Here is an 18,179-nt window from a genome sequence, read left to right as displayed (position 1 = left end):
TAATGTCAGTATATAGGGGGGGGGTGAGGATATATATATTATCACTGTCCTCTGGTGTCTTATATTACAGGCTGTATATAATGTCAGTATATAGGGGGGGGTGAGGATATATATATCACTGTCCTCTGGTGTCTTATATTACAGGCTGTATATAATGTCAGTATATAGGGGGGGGTGAGGATATATATATATCACTGTCCTCTGGTGTCTTATATTACAGGTTGTATATAATGTCAGTATATAGGGGGGGGGTGAGGATATATATATCACTGTCCTCTGGTGTCTTATATTACAGGTTGTATATAATGTCAGTATATAGGGGGGGGTGAGGATATATATATCACTGTCCTCTGGTGTCTTATATTACAGGTTGTATATAATGTCAGTATATAGGGGGGGGGTGAGGATATATATATATCACTGTCCTCTGGTGTCTTATATTACAGGTTGTATATAATGTCAGTATATAGGGGGGGGGTGAGGATATATATATATCACTGTCCTCTGGTGTCTTATATTACAGGTTGTATATAATGTCAGTATATAGGGGGGGGGTGAGGATATATATATATATCACTGTCCTCTGGTGTCTTATATTACAGGTTGTATATAATGTCAGTATATAGGGGGGGGGGTGAGGATATATATATATCACTGTCCTCTGGTGTCTTATATTACAGGCTGTATATAATGTCAGTATATAGGGGGGGTGAGGATATATATATCACTGTCCTCTGGTGTCTTATATTACAGGTTGTATATAATGTCAGTATATAGGGGGGGTGAGGATATATATATATCACTGTCCTCTGGTGTCTTATATTACAGGTTGTATATAATGTCAGTATATAGGGGGGGGGGTGAGGATCACTGTCCTCTGGTGTCTTATATCACAGGCTGTATATAATGTCAGTATATAGGGGGGGGGGTGAGGATATATATATCACTGTCCTCTGGTGTCTTATATTACAGGTTGTATATAATGTCAGTATATAGGGGGGGGGGTGAGGATATATATATATCACTGTCCTCTGGTGTCTTATATTACAGGTTGTATATAATATCAGTATATAGGGGGGGGGGTGAGGATATATATATCACTGTCCTCTGGTGTCTTATATTACAGGCTGTATATAATGTCAGTATATAGGGGGGGGGGTGAGGATATATATATATCACTGTCCTCTGGTGTCTTATATTACAGGTTGTATATAATGTCAGTATATAGGGGGGGGGTGAGGATATATATATATCACTGTCCTCTGGTGTCTTATATTACAGGTTGTATATAATGTCAGTATATAGGGGGGGGGTGAGGATATATATATCACTGTCCTCTGGTGTCTTATATTACAGGTTGTATATAATGTCAGTATATAGGGGGGGGGGGGTGAGGATATATATATATCACTGTCCTCTGGTGTCTTATATTACAGGTTGTATATAATATCAGTATATAGGGGGGGGGGTGAGGATATATATATATATCACTGTCCTCTGGTGTCTTATATTACAGGTTGTATATAATGTCAGTATATAGGGGGGGGGAGGGGTGAGGATATATATATCACTGTCCTCTGGTGTCTTATATTACAGGTTGTATATAATGTCAGTATATAGGGGGGGGGGGGAGGATATATATATCACTGTCCTCTGGTGTCTTATATTACAGGTTGTATATAATGTCAGTATATAGGGGGGGGGTGAGGATATATATATCACTGTCCTCTGGTGTCTTATATTACAGGTTGTATATAATGTCAGTATATAGGGGGGGGGGGGGTGAGGATATATATATCACTGTCCTCTGGTGTCTTATATTACAGGTTGTATATAATGTCAGTATATAGGGGGGGGGTGAGGATATATATATATCACTGTCCTCTGGTGTCTTATATTACAGGTTGTATATAATATCAGTATATAGGGGGGGGGTGAGGATATATATATCACTGTCCTCTGGTGTCTTATATTACAGGTTGTATATAATGTCAGTATATAGGGGGGGGGTGAGGATATATATATATCACTGTCCTCTGGTGTCTTATATTACAGGCTGTATATAATGTCAGTATATAGGGGGGGTGAGGATATATATATCACTGTCCTCTGGTGTCTTATATTACAGGTTGTATATAATGTCAGTATATAGGGGGGGGGGGTGAGGATATATATATCACTGTCCTCTGGTGTCTTATATTACAGGTTGTATATAATGTCAGTATATAGGGGGGGTGAGGATATATATATATTTCACTGTCCTCTGGTGTCTTATATTACAGGTTGTATATAATATCAGTATATAGGGGGGGGGTGAGGATATATATATATTTCACTGTCCTCTGGTGTCTTATATTACAGGTTGTATATAATGTCAGTATATAGGGGGGGGGGGGGGGGGTGAGGATATATAGGTCGGTGACCTGTAATCTTTCGTCTTAGTATTTCGGGTAAAGGAATCTTGTCCGGTCATGCAGATGGGACCATCGTCCGCTATTTCTTTGATGATGAAGGATCTGGAGAGTCTCAGGTACGTGGTATATAGGTCACATAAGATCTCCTGTATGTATAGGTCACATAAGATCTCCTGTATGTATAGGTCACATAAGATCTCCTGTTTGTATATATCACATGATGATGAGATCTCCTGTATGTATAGGTCACATGATGAGATCTCCTGTATGTATAGGTCACATGATGATGAGATCTCCTGTATGTATAGGTCACATGATGATGAGATCTCCTGTATGTATAGGTCACATGATGATGAGATCTCCTGTATGTATATATCACATGATGAGATCTCCTGTATGTATATATCACATGATGATGAGATCTCCTGTATGTATAGGTCACATGATGATGAGATCTCCTGTATGTATATATCACATGATGATGAGATCTCCTGTTTGTATATATCACATGATGATGAGATCTCCTGTATGTATATATCACATGATGATGAGATCTCCTGTATGTATATATCACATGATGATGAGATCTCCTGTATATATAGGTCATATGATGAGATCTCCTGTATGTATAGGTCACATGATGATGAGATCTCCTGTATGTATAGGTCACATGATGAGATCTCCTGTATGTATAGGTCACATGATGATGAGATCTCCTGTATGTATATATCACATGATGAGATCTCCTGTATGTATAGGTCACATGATGATGAGATCTCCTGTATGTATAGGTCACATGATGATGAGATCTCCTGTATGTATAGGTCACATGATGATGAGATCTCCTGTATGTATAGGTCACATGATGATGAGATCTCCTGTATGTATAGGTCACATGATGATGAGATCTCCTGTATGTATATATCACATGATGATGAGATCTCCTGTATGCATATATCACATGATGATGAGATCTCCTGTATGTATAGGTCACTTGATGATGAGATCTCCTGTATGTATATATCACATGATGATGAGATCTCCTGTATGTATATATCACATGATGATGAGATCTCCTGTATGTATAGGTCACATGATGATGAGATCTCCTGTATGTATAGGTCACATGATGATGAGATCTCCTGTATGTATAGGTCACATGATGATGAGATCTCCTGTATGTATATATCACATGATGATGAGATCTCCTGTATGTATAGGTCACATGATGATGAGATCTCCTGTATGTATAGGTCACATGATGATGAGATCTCCTGTATGTATAGGTCACATGATGAGATCTCCTGTATGTATAGGTCACATGATGATGAGATCTCCTGTATGTATATATCACATGGTGATAAGATCTCCTGTATGTATATATCACATGATGAGATATTCTGTATGTATAGGTCACATGATGATGAGATCTCCTGTATGTATAGGTCACATGATGATGAGATCTCCTGTATGTATATATCACATGATGATGAGATCTCCTGTATGTATATATCACATGATGATAAGATCTCCTGTATGTATATATCACATGATGATGAGATCTCCTGTATGTATATATCACATGATGAGATCTCCTGTATGTATATATCACATGATGATGAGATCTCCTGTATGTATATATCACATGATGATGAGATCTCCTGTATGTATAGGTCACATGATGATAGGATCTTCTGTATGTTTAAGTCACATGATGAGATCTCCTGTATGTATAGGTCACATGATGAGATATTCTGTATGTATAGGTCACATGAGATCTCCTGTATGTATAGGTCACATGATGATAAGATCTCCTGTATGTATAGGTCACATGATGAGATCTCCTGTATGTATAGGTCACATGATGAGATCTCCTGTATGTATAGGTCATATGATGATGAGATCTTCTGTATGTATAGGTCACATGATCAGGAGATCTCCTGTATGTCTAGGTCACATGATGAGATCTCCTGTATATATAGGTCACATGATGAGATCTCCTGTATGTATAGGTCACATGATGATGAGATCTCCTGTATGTATAGGTCACATGATGATGAGATCTCCTGTATGTATAGGTCACATGATGATGAGATCTTCTGTATGTATAGGTCACATGATCAGGAGAGCTGTATACCACCCCTTATAAAGATCCGGAAATCTACTGTATGTTCCGACCCTATAGCACCCGTTAATGTCTGCTGGGTATTTTTTCAGGGAAAGCTGGCCACCCACCCGTGCCCACCGTACGCCCTGGCCTGGGCATCGTGCAGCATTGTGGCTGGTGGTTGTGATAAAAAGCTGGTGGCTTACGGGAGAGAAGGACAGGTCATCCAGACGTTTGACTACAGCCGGGACCCCACTGAACGGGAGCTGAGTGTGGCCGTCACCAGTCCCAGTGGGCAGTCTGTGGTAGTGGGCAGCCATGACAGGTAGGATGAGGGTACACAGGGCTCCACTATGGGCCCACCACCCCCCTGCTCCCTTCTCATCATCCTTCTTCTGCAGACTACGAGTGTTTGAACTGGAGCCCCCGCAGGGGATTGTGGGAAGAAGCCCCGACCCAAAGACATTCCCAACCTGTACAGCATCACAGCCCTGGCCTGGAAGAGGGACGGCTCTCGGCTCTGTGCGGTAAGTACACCTCAATACTGATTTGTGTGTGTGGGAGGGGGCCGGGTGTGTGTGTGAGTGTGGGAGGGGGCTGGAAATGTGTGTGTGTGTGGGAGGGGGGCTGTATGTTTTTGTGGGAGGGGGCTGTATGTGTTTGTGGGAGGGGGCTGTATGTGTTTGTGGGAGGGGGATGGATGTGTGTGTGGGAGGGGGATGGATGTGTGTGTGGGAGGGGGATGCAAGTGTGTGTGGGAGGGGGATGCAAGTGTGTGTGGGAGGGGGATGCAAGTGTGTGTGTGGGAGGGGGATGCAAGTGTGTGTGGGAGGGGGATGCAAGTGTGTGTGGGAGGGGGATGTAAGTGTGTGTGGGAGGGGGCCGGATGTGTGTGTGGGAGGGGGCCGGATGTGTGTGTGGGAGGGGGCCGGATGTGTGTGTGGGAGGGGGCCGGATGTGTGTGTGGGAGGGGGCCGGGTGTGTGTGTGGGAGGGGGCCGGGTGTGTGTGTGGGAGGAGGCCGGATGTGTGTGTGTGTGTGGGAGGGGGCCGGATGTGTGTGTGTGTGTGTGGGAGGGGGCCGGATGTGTGTGTGTGTGGGAGGGGGCCGGATGTGTATGTGGGAGGGGGCTGGATGTATGTGTATGTGAGAGGGGGCCGGATGTGTGTGTGTGTGTGTGGGAGGGGGCCGGATGTGTGTGTGGGAGGGGGCCGGATGTGTGTGTGTGGGAGGGGGCCTGGATGTGTGTGTGTGGGAGGGGGCCGGATGTGTATGTGGGAGGGGGCCGGATGTGTATGTGGGAGGGGGCCTGATGTGTATGTGGGAGGGGGCCGGATGTGTATGTGGGAAGGGGCCGGATGTGTATGTGGGAGGGGGCCGGATGTATGTGTATGTGAGAGGGGGCTGGATGTGTTTGTGGGAGTGTGTAGGATATGTGGGTGAAAGGGGGCTGGTTGTGTATGTGGGAGGGGCTGACTTGTGTGGGAGGGGCCAATGACTGATACATTTGCTCTCTTTAGGGCACGCTGTGTGGAGGAGTGGAGCAGTTCGACTGCTGCCTGCGACGTACAGTCTACAAAAACAAGTTTGAAATGACCTATGTGGGGCCAAGTCAGGTAAAGAACCCATGTGACTCGGGAGAATAGGATCCCCCACACTCTGGACCTGGTGTGGGGCAGAGGTTTCGGGTGGTGTGGGGCAGAGGAGTCTGTGCTGAGCAGAGGTTTCGGGTGGTGTGGGGCAGAGGAGTCTGTGCTGAGCAGAGGTTTCAGAGCGTTGCGGAGGTGTCAGCTGAGCAGAGGTTTCAGAGCGGTGCGGAGGTGTCAGGCCATGTGTTTTGTGTCCAGGTGATTGTGAAGAACCTCTCCTCGGGGACCCGTGTGGTCCTGAAGTCTCACTACAACTATGAGGTGGATGAGGTGAAGATTATGGGGAAGGATCGGTTCCTGGTCGCTCATACATCGGACACCTTACTCCTTGGAGACCTGCTTACCAACCGGCTCAGTGAGGTATGACCCTATTCTACCAGATGTGCCTGGCTCAATGAGGTATGACCCTATTCTACCAGATGTGCCCGGCTCAGTGAGGTATGACCCTATTCTACCAGATGTGCCCGGCTCAGTGAGGTATGACCCTATTCTACCAGATGTGCCTGGCTCAGTGAGGTATGACCCTATTCTACCAGATGTGCCTGTCTCAGTGAGGTATGACCCTATTCTACCAGATGTGCCTCGCTCAGTGAGGTACGACCCTATTCTACCAGATGTGCCTGGCTCAGTGAGGTATGACCCTATTCTACCTGATGTGCCCGGCTCAGTGAGGGAGGACTCAGTACTACCAGATGCACCCGGCTCAGTGAGGGAGGACTCAGTACTACCAGATGTGCCCGGCTCAGTGAGGGAGGACTCAGTACTACCAGATGTATCCGGCTCAGTGAGGGAGGACTCAGTACTACAAGATGAGCCCGGCTCAGTGAGGGAGGACTCAGTACTACCAGATGTGCCCGGCTCAGTGAGGGAGGACTCGGTACTACCAGATGTGCCCGGCTCAGTGAGGGATGACACGGTACTACCAGATGTACCCGGCTCAGTGAGGGATGACTCGGTACTACCAGATGTACCCGGCTCAGTGAGGGATGACTCGGTACTACCAGATGTGCCCGGCTCAGTGAGGGATGACTCGGTACTACCAGATGTGCCCGGCTCAGTGAGGGATGACTCGGTACTACCAGATGTGCCCGGCTCAGTGAGGGATGACTCGGTACTACCAGATGTGCCCAGCTCAGTGAGGGATGACTCGGTACTACCAGATGTGCCCGGCTCAGTGAGGGAGGACTCGGTACTACCAGATGTACCCGGCTCAGTGAGGGAGGACTCAGTGCTACCAGATGTACCCGGCTCAGTGAGGGAGGACTCAGTACTACCTGATGTACCCGGCTCAGTGAGGGAGGACTCAGTACTACCTGATGTACCCGGCTCAGTGAGGGATGACTTGGTACTACCAGATGTGCCCGGCTCAGTGAGGGAGGACTCAGTGCTACCAGATGTACCCGGCTCAGTGAGGGAGGACTCAGTACTACCTGATGTACCCGGCTCAGTGAGGGATGACTTGGTACTACCAGATGTGCCCGGCTCGGGGAGGTAAGATCCGGACTGATCCCTCTGTTCTCGTGTCTTCTCTCTGCAGGTGGCCTGGCCGGGATCCGGAGGCAATGAGAAATTCTTCTTTGAAAATGAGAATGTAAGAATTGGGGCTCCATACCCACAAAATACTCCAACCATCCACTGTACCCATTACACTACTACTACAACCATCCACTGTACCCAACACACTACTACTCCAACCATCCACTGTACCCAACACACTACTACTCCAACCATCCACTGTACCCAACATACTACTACTCCAACCATCCACTGTACCCGACATACTACTACTCCAACCATCCACTGTACCCGACATACTACTACTCCAACCATCCACTGTACCCATTATACTACTACTCCAACCGTCCACTGTACCCAACATACTACTACTCCAACCGTCCACTGTACCCAACATACTACTACTCCAACCGTCCACTGTACCCAACATACCACTACTCCAACCGTCCACTGTACCCATCATACTACTACTCCAACCATCCACTGTACCCATCATACCACTACTCCAACCATCCACTGTACCCATCATACTACTACTCCAACCATCCACTGTACCCAACATACTACTACTCCAACCATCCACTGTACCCAACATACTACTACTCCAACCATCCACTGTACCCAACATACTACTACTCCAACCATCCACTGTACCCATTATACTACTACTCCAACCATCCACTGTACCCAACATACTACTACTCCAACCGTCCACTGTACCCAACATACTACTACTCCAACCGTCCACTGTACCCAACATACCACTACTCCAACCGTCCACTGTACCCAACATACCACTACTCCAACCGTCCACTGTACCCAACATACCACTACTCCAACCGTCCACTGTACCCAACATACTACTACTCCAACCGTCCACTGTACCCAACATACTACTACTCCAACCATCCACTGTACCCAACATACTACTACTCCAACCATCCACTGTACCCAACATACCACTACTCCAACCATCCACTGTACCCATCATACCACTACTCCAACCATCCACTGTACCCAACATACCACTACTCCAACCATCCACTGTACCCATCATACTACTACTCCAGCCGCTGACATACCGTTGCTCTTACCAGACACTGTTTCTCCTGTCCATGCTGGGATTTGTAGTCCTTACTCCTCTGTCTATGGCAGGTCTGTATGATCTTCAATGCGGGGGAGCTGACCCTGGTGGAGTATGGAAGCAACGAGATACTGGGGACTGTGCGTACGGAGTTCATGAACCCCCATCTGATCAGGTGAGGGGGCGTGTCTACTCTAGGGGCGGGGCCAAGGAAGCGGCAGAACGGGCAACATTTCTGACTGCTCCACCTCTTTATAGTGTGCGGCTGAACGAGAGGCGACAGCGCGGCACAGAGGACAACAAGAAGCTGGTCTATCTGATAGACATGAAGACCATCGCTATAGGTAACCTCCCCCATACACTCACCTAGAGACCCGCCCCCATACACTCACCTAGAGACCTACCCCCCATACAGAGACCTCCCCCCATACACTCACCTAGAGACCTACCCCCCCATACACTCACCTAGAGACCTACCCCCCCATACACTCACCTAGAGACCTACCCCCCCATACACTCACCTAGAGACCTACCCCCCCATACACTCACCTAGAGACCTACCCCCCCATACACTCACCTAGAGACCTACCCCCCCATACACTCAACTAGAGACCTACCCCCCCATACACTCACCTAGAGACCTACTCCCCATACACTCACCTAGAGACCTACCCCCCCATACAGAGACCTCCCCCATACACTCACCTAGAGACCTACCCCCCCCATACACTCACCTAGAGACCCCCCCATACACTCACCTAGAGACCTACCCCCCCATACACTCACCTAGAGACCTACCCCCCCCATACACTCACCTAGAGACCTACCCCCCCATACACTCACCTAGAGACCTACCCCCCCATACACTCAACTAGAGACCTACCCCCCCCATACACTCACCTAGAGACCTACTCCCCATACACTCACCTAGAGACCTACCCCCCCATACAGAGACCTCCCCCATACACTCACCTAGAGACCTACCCCCCCCATACACTCACCTAGAGACCCCCCCATACACTCACCTAGAGACCTACCCCCCCATACACTCACCTAGAGACCTACCCCCCCATACACTCACCTAGAGACCTACCCCCCCCATACACTCACCTAGAGACCTACCCCCCCATACACTCACCTAGAGACCCACCCCCATACACTCACCTAGAGACCCACCCCCATACACTCACTTAGAGACCCACCCCCATACAGAGACCTCCCCCCATACACTCACCTAGAGACCTACCCCCCCATACAGAGACCTCCCCTATACACTCACCTAGAGACCTACCCCCCCCATACAGAGGCCTCCCCCATACACTCACCTAGAGACCTACCCCCCCCATACAGAGACCTCCCCCATACACTCACCTAGAGACCTACCCCCCATACACTCACCTACAGACCTACCCCCCCCCATACACTCACCTAGAGACCTCCCCCCATACAGAGACCCACTCCCATACACTCACCTAGAGACCCACCCCCATACACTCACCTAGAGACCCACCTTCATACAGAGACCTCCCCCCATAAACTCACCTAGAGACCTACCCCCCCCCCCATACACTCACCTAGAGACCCCCCCCTATACACTCACCTAGAGACCCCCCCCATACACTCACCTAGAGACCCCCCCCATACACTCACCTAGAGACCTACCCCCCCATACACTCACCTAGAGACCTACCCCCCCCATACACTCACCTACAGACCTACCCCCCCCCATACACTCACCTAGAGACCCACCCCCATACAGAGACCTCCCCCCATAAACTCACCTAGAGACCTACCCGCCATACAGAGACCTCCCCCCATACACTCACCTGGAGACCTACCCCCCATACACTCACCTAGAGACCTACCCCCCCCCCCATACACTCACCTGGAGACCTACCCCCATACACTCACCTAGAGACCTACCCCCCCATACACTCACCTAGAGACCTACCCCCCCCATACACTCACCTAGAGACCCACTCCCATACAGAGACCTCCCCCCATAAACTCACCTAGAGACCTACCCCCCATACAGAGACCTCCCCCCATACACTCACCTAGAGACCTCCCCCCATACACTCACCTAGAGACCTACCCCCCATACACTCACCTATAGACCCCCCCCATACACTCACCTAGAGACCTACCCCCCCATACAGAGACCTCCCCCCATACACTCACCTAGAGACCTACCCCCCCATACAGAGACCTCCCCCCATACACTCACCTAGACACCTACCCCCCCATACACTCACCTAGATACCTACCCCCCATACAGAGACCTCCCCCCATACACTCACCTAGAGACCTACCCCCCATACTCACCTAGATACCTACCCCCCATACAGAGACCTCCCCCATACACTCACCTAGAGACCTCCCCCCCATACACTCACCTACAGACCTCCCCCCATACACTCACCTAGAGACCTCCCCCCCATACACTCACCTAAAGACCTCCCCCATACACTCACCTAGAGACCTCCCCCCCCATACCGAGACCTACCCCCCATACACTCACCTAGAGACCTACCCCCCATACAGAGACCTCCCCCCATACACTCACCTAGATACCTACGCCCCATACAGAGACCTCCCCCATACACTCACCTAGAGACCTACCCCCCATACTCACCTAGATACCTACCCCCCATACAGAGACCTCCCCCATACACTCACCTAGAGACCTCCCCCCCATACACTCACCTACAGACCTCCCCCCATACTCACCGAGAGACCTCCCCCCCATACACTCACCTAAAGACCTCCCCCATACACTCACCTAGAGACCTCCCCCCCCATACCGAGACCTACCCCCCATACACTCACCTAGAGACCTCCCCCCCCATACCGAGACCTACCCCCCATACACTCACCTAGAGACCTACGCCCCATACAGAGACCTCCCCCATACACTCACCTAGAGACCTACCCCCCCATACACTCACCTAGATACCTACGCCCCATATAGAGACCTCCCCCAATACACTCACCTAGAGACCTACCCCCCATACAGAGACCTACCCCCCATACACTCACCTAGAGACCCACCCCCCATACAGAGACCTACCCCCCATACACTCACCTAGAGACATACCCCCCATACAGAGACCTCCCCCCATACACTCACCTAGAAACCTACCCCCATACACTCACCTAGAGACCCACCCCCATACAGAGACCTACCCCCCATACACTCACCTAGAGACCTACCCCCCCATACAGAGACCTCCCCCCATACACTCACCTAGAGACCTCCCCCCCAAACAGAGACCTCCTCCCATACACTCACCTAGAGACCTCCCCCCATACACTCACCTAGAGACCTACCCCCCATACACTCACCTAGAGACCTACCCCCCAGAGACCTCCCCCCCCCATACACTCACCTAGAGACCTCCCCCATACACTCACCTAGAGACCTACCCCCCATACAGAGACCTACCCCCCATACACTCACCTAGAGACCTACCCCCCATACAGAGACCTCCCCCCATACACTCACCTAGAGACCTACCCCCTATACACTCACCTAGAGACCTACCCCCCATACAGAGACCTCCCCCCATACACTCACCTAGAGACCTCCCCCCATACACTCACCTAGAGACCTACCCCCCATACACTCACCTAGAGACCTACCCCCTATACAGAGACCTCCCCCATACACTCACCTAGATACCTACCCCCCCCATACAGAGACCTCCCCCCATACACTCACCTAGAGACCTACCCCCCATACACTCACCTAGATACCTACCCCCCAAACAGACCTCCCCCCATACACTCACCTAGAGACCTACCCCCCATACACTCACCTAGAGACCTACCCCCCATACAGAGACCTACCCCCATACACTCACCTAGAGACCTACCCCCTATACACTCACCTAGAGACCTACCCCCCCATACAGAGACCTCCCCCCATACACTCACCTAGAGACCTCCCCCCCATACAGAGACCTACCCCCCATACACTCACCTAGAGACCTACCCCCTATACAGAGACCTCCCCCATACACTCACCTAGATACCTACCCCCCCATACAGAGACCTCCCCCCATACACTCACCTAGAGACCTCCCCCCATACACTCACCTATAGACCTCCCCCCATACACTCACCTAGAGACCCCCCCCCATACACTCACCTAGAGACCTACCCCCCCATACAGAGACCTCCCCCCATACACTCACCTAGAGACCTACCCCCCCATACAGAGACCTCCCCCCCATACACTCACCTAGACACCTACCCCCCCCATACACTCACCTAGATACCTACCCCCCATACAGAGACCTCCCCCCATACACTCACCTAGAGACCTACCCCCCATACAGAGACCTCCCCCATACACTCACCTAGAGACCTCCCCCCCATACACTCACCTACAGACCTCCCCCCATACACTCACCTAGAGACCTCCCCCCCATACACTCACCTAAAGACCTCCCCCATACACTCACCAAGAGACCTCCCCCCCCATACTGAGACCTACCCCCCATACACTCACCTAGAGACCTACCCCCCATACAGAGACCTCCCCCATACACTCACCTAGATACCTACGCCCCATACAGAGACCTCCCCCCATACACTCACCTAGAGACCTACCCCCCATACACTCACCTAGATACCTACGCCCCATATAGAGACCTCCCCCATACACTCACCTAGAGACATACCCCCCATACAGAGACCTCCCCCATACACTCACCTAGAGACCTACCTTCCCATACAGAGACCTCCCCCCATACACTCACCTAGAGACCTACCCCCCCATACACTCACCTAGAGACCCACCCCCCATACAGAGACCTACCCCCCATACACTCACCTAGAGACATACCCCCCATACAGAGACCTCCCCCCATACACTCACCTAGAGACCTACCCCCTATACACTCACCTAGAGACTTACCCCCTATACAGAGACCTCCCCATACACTCACCTAGATACCTACCCCCCCCATACAGAGACCTCCCCCCATACACTCACCTAGAGACCTATCCCCCATACACTCACCTAGAGACCTACCCCCTATACAGAGACCTCCCCCATACACTCACCTAGAGACCTCCCCCATACACTCACCTAGATACCTACCCCCATACAGAGACCTACCCCCCATACACTCACCTAGATACCTCCCCCATACACTCACCTAGAGACCTACCCCCCATACACACTCACCTAGAGACCTCCCCCCCCAAACAGAGACCTCCTCCCATACACTCACCTAGAGACCTACCCCCCATACACTCACCTAGAGACCTACCCCCCATACAGAGACCTCCCCCCATACACTCACCTAGAGACCTCCCCCATACACTCACCTAAATACCTACCCCCCATACAGAGACCTACCCCCCATGCACTCACCTAGATACCTCCCCCATACACTCACCTAGAGACCTCCCCCATGCACTCACCTAGATACCTCCTCCCATACACTCACCTAGAGACCTACCCCCCCAGAGACCTACCCCCCATACACTCTTACCTAGAGACCTCCCCCCCTAAACAGAGACCTCTTCCCATACACTCACCTAGAGACCTACCCCCCCATACACTCACCTAGAGACCTACCCCCTATACAGAGACCTCCCCCATACACTCACCTAGATACCTACCCCCCCATACAGAGACCTCCCCCCATACACTCACCTAGAGACCTCCCCCATACACTCACCTAGATACCTACCCCCCATACAGAGACCTACCCCCCATACACTCACCTAGATACCTCCTCCCATACACTCTCCTAGAGACCTACCCCCCATACACTCACCTAGAGACCTACCCCCCCAAACAGAGACCTACCCCCCATACACACTCACCTAGAGACCTCCCCCCCAAACAGAGACCTCCTCCCATACACTCACCTAGAGACCTACCCCCCATACAGAGACCTCCCCCCATACACTCACCTAGAGACCTACCCCCCATACACTCACCTAGAGACCTAGCCCCCCATACACTCACCTAGAGACCTAGCCCCCCATACACTCACCTAGAGACCTAGCCCCCCATACACTCACCTAGAGACCTACCCCCCATACACTCACCTAGAGACCTACCCCCCCATACACTCACCTAGAGACCTACCCCCCCATACACTCACCTAGAGACCTACCCCCCATACAGAGACCTACACCCCCATACACTCACCTAGAGACCTACCCCCATCCTCATACACTGACCTCCGCTATAGAGAATAACCCCCCTCCCCCTTATTCACTTACCCTGGTAGGGAAACATTGGGTTAAAAGGATCAGGTTTATTTTTTTTTTTAGACGGTGGATTCTGGGATTTCATGATCTTGTGTTTATGATCTTTTTGTGTGAAGAGTGTGGATGTTGGAGGTAGTAGTAATGTGGATGTTGGAGGTAGTAGTAATGTGGATGTTGGAGGTAGTAGTAATGTGGATGTTGGCGGTGGTAGTAGTAGTAGTAGTGTGGATGTTGGAGGTGGTAGTAGTAGTGTGGATGTTGGAGGTGGTAGTAGTAGTAGTGTGGATGTTGGAGGTGGTAGTAGTAGTAATGTGGATGTTGGCGGTGGTAGTAGTAGTAGTGTGGATGTTGGAGGTAGTAGTAGTGTGGATGTTGGCGGTGGTAGTAGTAGTAGTAGTGTGGATGTTGGAGGTGGTAGTAGTAGTAGTAGTGTGGATGTTGGAGGTGGTAGTAGTAGTAGTGTGGATGTTGGAGGTGGTAGTAGTAGTAGTGTGGATGTTGGAGGTGGTAGTAGTGTGCATGTTGGAGGTAGTAGTGTGGATATTGGAGGTAGTAGTATTGTGGATGTTGGAGGTGGTATCAGTAGTAGTGTGGATGTTGGAGGAGGTAGTAGTGTGGATATTGGAGGTAGTAGTATTGTGGATGTTGGAGGTGGTATCAGTAGTAGTGTGGATGTTGGAGGAGGTAGTAGTGTGGATATTGGAGGTAGTAGTAGTGTGGATGTTGGAGGTGGTAGCAGTAGTAGTGTGGATGTTGGAGGTAGTAGTAGTGTGGATGTTGGAGGTGGTAGTAGTGTGGATGTTGGAGGTGGTAGTAAGTGTGGATGTGGAGGTGGTAGTAGTAGTGTGCATGTTGGAGGTAGTAGTGTGGATATTGGAGGTGGTAGCAGTAGTAGTGTGGATGTTGGAGGAGGTAGTAGTGTGGATATTGGAGGTGGTATCAGTAGTAGTGTGGATGTTAGAGGAGGTAGTAGTGTGGATATTGGAGGTAGTAGTAGTGTGGATGTTGGAGGTGGTAGCAGTAGTAGTGTGGATGTTGGAGATAGTAGTAGTGTGGATGTTGGAGGTGGTAGCAGTAGTAGTGTGGATGTTGGAGGTGGTAGTAGTGTGGATGTTGGAGGTGGTAGTAGTGTGGATGTTGGAGGTAGTAGTAGTGTGGATGTTGGAGGTGGTAGCAGTAGTAGTGTGGATGTTGGAGGTGGTAGTAGTGTGGATGTTGGAGGTGGTAGTAGTGTGGATGTTGGAGGTAGTAGTAGTGTGGATGTTGGAGGTGGTAGCAGTAGTAGTGTGGATGTTGGAGGTGGTAGTAGTGTGGATGTTGGAGGTGGTAGCAGTAGTAGTGTGGATGTTGGAGGTGGTAGTAGTGTGGATGTTGGAGGTGGTAGTAGTGTGGATGTTGGAGGTAGTAGTAGTGTGGATGTTGGAGGTGGTAGTAGTGTGGATGTTGGAGGTGGTAGTAGTGTGGATGTTGGAGGTAGTAGTAGTGTGGATGTTGGAGGTAGTAGTATTGTGGATGTTGGAGGTAGTAGTAGTGGGTTATGATTGCTCTGTAGTCACACAATGCAGTTCATCGCTCTCTATCTTCCTCCCTTTTCCTTTGCAGTGGATCTGCTGTTGGGTAATAATGTGGGCACGGTCAGCCATGACACCAAGATCGACTGGTTGGAGCTGAACGAAACCGGCCACAAACTCCTCTTCAGGGATAAGAAGCTGCGGGTGAGAGAAGTGATTGTACCCCAGTATATACAGAGCAGAACCCCATGTCCTCAGTACAGTATACATAGCAGAGCCCATTCAGTACAGACTGGTGTGGATGACCCTGTACCCCAGTATATACAGAGCAGAACCCCATGTTCTCAGTACAGTATACATAGCAGAGCCCATTCAGTACAGACTGGTGTGGATGATCCTGTACCCCAGTATATACAGAACAGAACCCCCATGTTCTCAGTACAGTATACATAGCAGAGCCCATTCAGTACAGACTGGTGTGGATGACCCTGTACCCCAGTATATATACAGAACAGAACCCCATGTTCTCAGTACAGTATACATAGCAGAGCCCATTCAGTACAGACTGGTGTGGATGACCCTGTACCCCAGTATATACAGAACAGAACCCCATGTTCTCAGTACAGTATACATAGCAGAGCCCATTCAGTACAGACTGGTGTGGATGATCCTGTACCCCAGTATATATACAGAACAGAACCCCATGTTCTCAGTACAGTATACATAGCAGAGCCCATTCAGTACAGACTGGTGTGGATGACCCTGTACCCCAGTATATACAGAACAGAACCCCATGTTCTCAGTACAGTATACATAGCAGAGCCCATTCAGTACAGACTGGTGTGGATGACCCTGTACCCCAGTATATACAGAACAGAACTCCATGTTCTCAGTACAGTATATACATAGCAGAGCCCATTCAGTACAGACTGGTGTGGATGACCCTGTACCCGAGTATATACAGAACAGAACTCCATGTTCTCAGTACAGTATATACATAGCAGAGCCCATTCAGTACAGACTGGTGTGGATGATCCTGTACCCCAGTATATACAGAACAGAACCCCATGTTCTCAGTACAGTATATACATAGCAGAGCCCATTCAGTACAGACTGGTGTGGATGATCCTGTACCCCAGTATATACAGAACAGAACCCCATGTCCTCAGTACAGTATACATAGCAGAGCCCATTCAGTACAGACTGGTGTGGATGATCCTGTACCCCAGTATATACAGAACAGAACCCCATGTCCTCAGTACAGTATATACATAGCAGAGCCCATTCAGTACAGACTGGTGTGGATGATCCTGTACCCCAGTATATACAGAACAGAACCCCATGTTCTCAGTACAGTATACATAGCAGAGCCCATTCAGTACAGACTGGTGTGGATGACCCTGTACCCCAGTATATACAGAACAGAACCCCCATGTTCTCAGTACAGTATACATAGCAGAGCCCATTCAGTACAGACTGGTGTGGATGACCCTGTACCCCAGTATATATACAGAACAGAACCCCATGTTCTCAGTACAGTATACATAGCAGAGCCCCATTCAGTACAGACTGGTGTGGATGACCCTGTACCCCAGTATATACAGAACAGAACCCCATGTCCTCAGTACAGTATATACATAGCAGAGCCCATTCAGTACAGACTGG

At 49.9% G+C, this 18,179-nt stretch overlaps 1 protein-coding gene across 1 annotated transcript; it reads left to right on the top strand.

The window, feature by feature from the left end:
• Positions 1-4,977: 4,977 nt before the first annotated feature.
• On the top strand, positions 4,978-16,718 carry LOC130323502 (intraflagellar transport protein 172 homolog; the record flags this gene model as incomplete). Its single annotated transcript, XM_056553145.1, has 7 exons — positions 4,978-5,048; positions 6,042-6,137; positions 6,369-6,530; positions 7,708-7,761; positions 8,841-8,944; positions 9,028-9,113; positions 16,606-16,718. Coding segments are annotated over exons 2-7 (543 nt in total), but the record flags the coding sequence as incomplete, so codon positions are not given.
• Positions 16,719-18,179: the final 1,461 nt, after the last annotated feature.

Source organism: Hyla sarda, unplaced genomic scaffold, assembly GCF_029499605.1.
Source record: "Hyla sarda isolate aHylSar1 unplaced genomic scaffold, aHylSar1.hap1 scaffold_2497, whole genome shotgun sequence".
Lineage (NCBI taxonomy): Eukaryota > Metazoa > Chordata > Amphibia > Anura > Hylidae > Hyla > Hyla sarda.
This window is presented reverse-complemented; position numbering and strand designations above follow the sequence as displayed.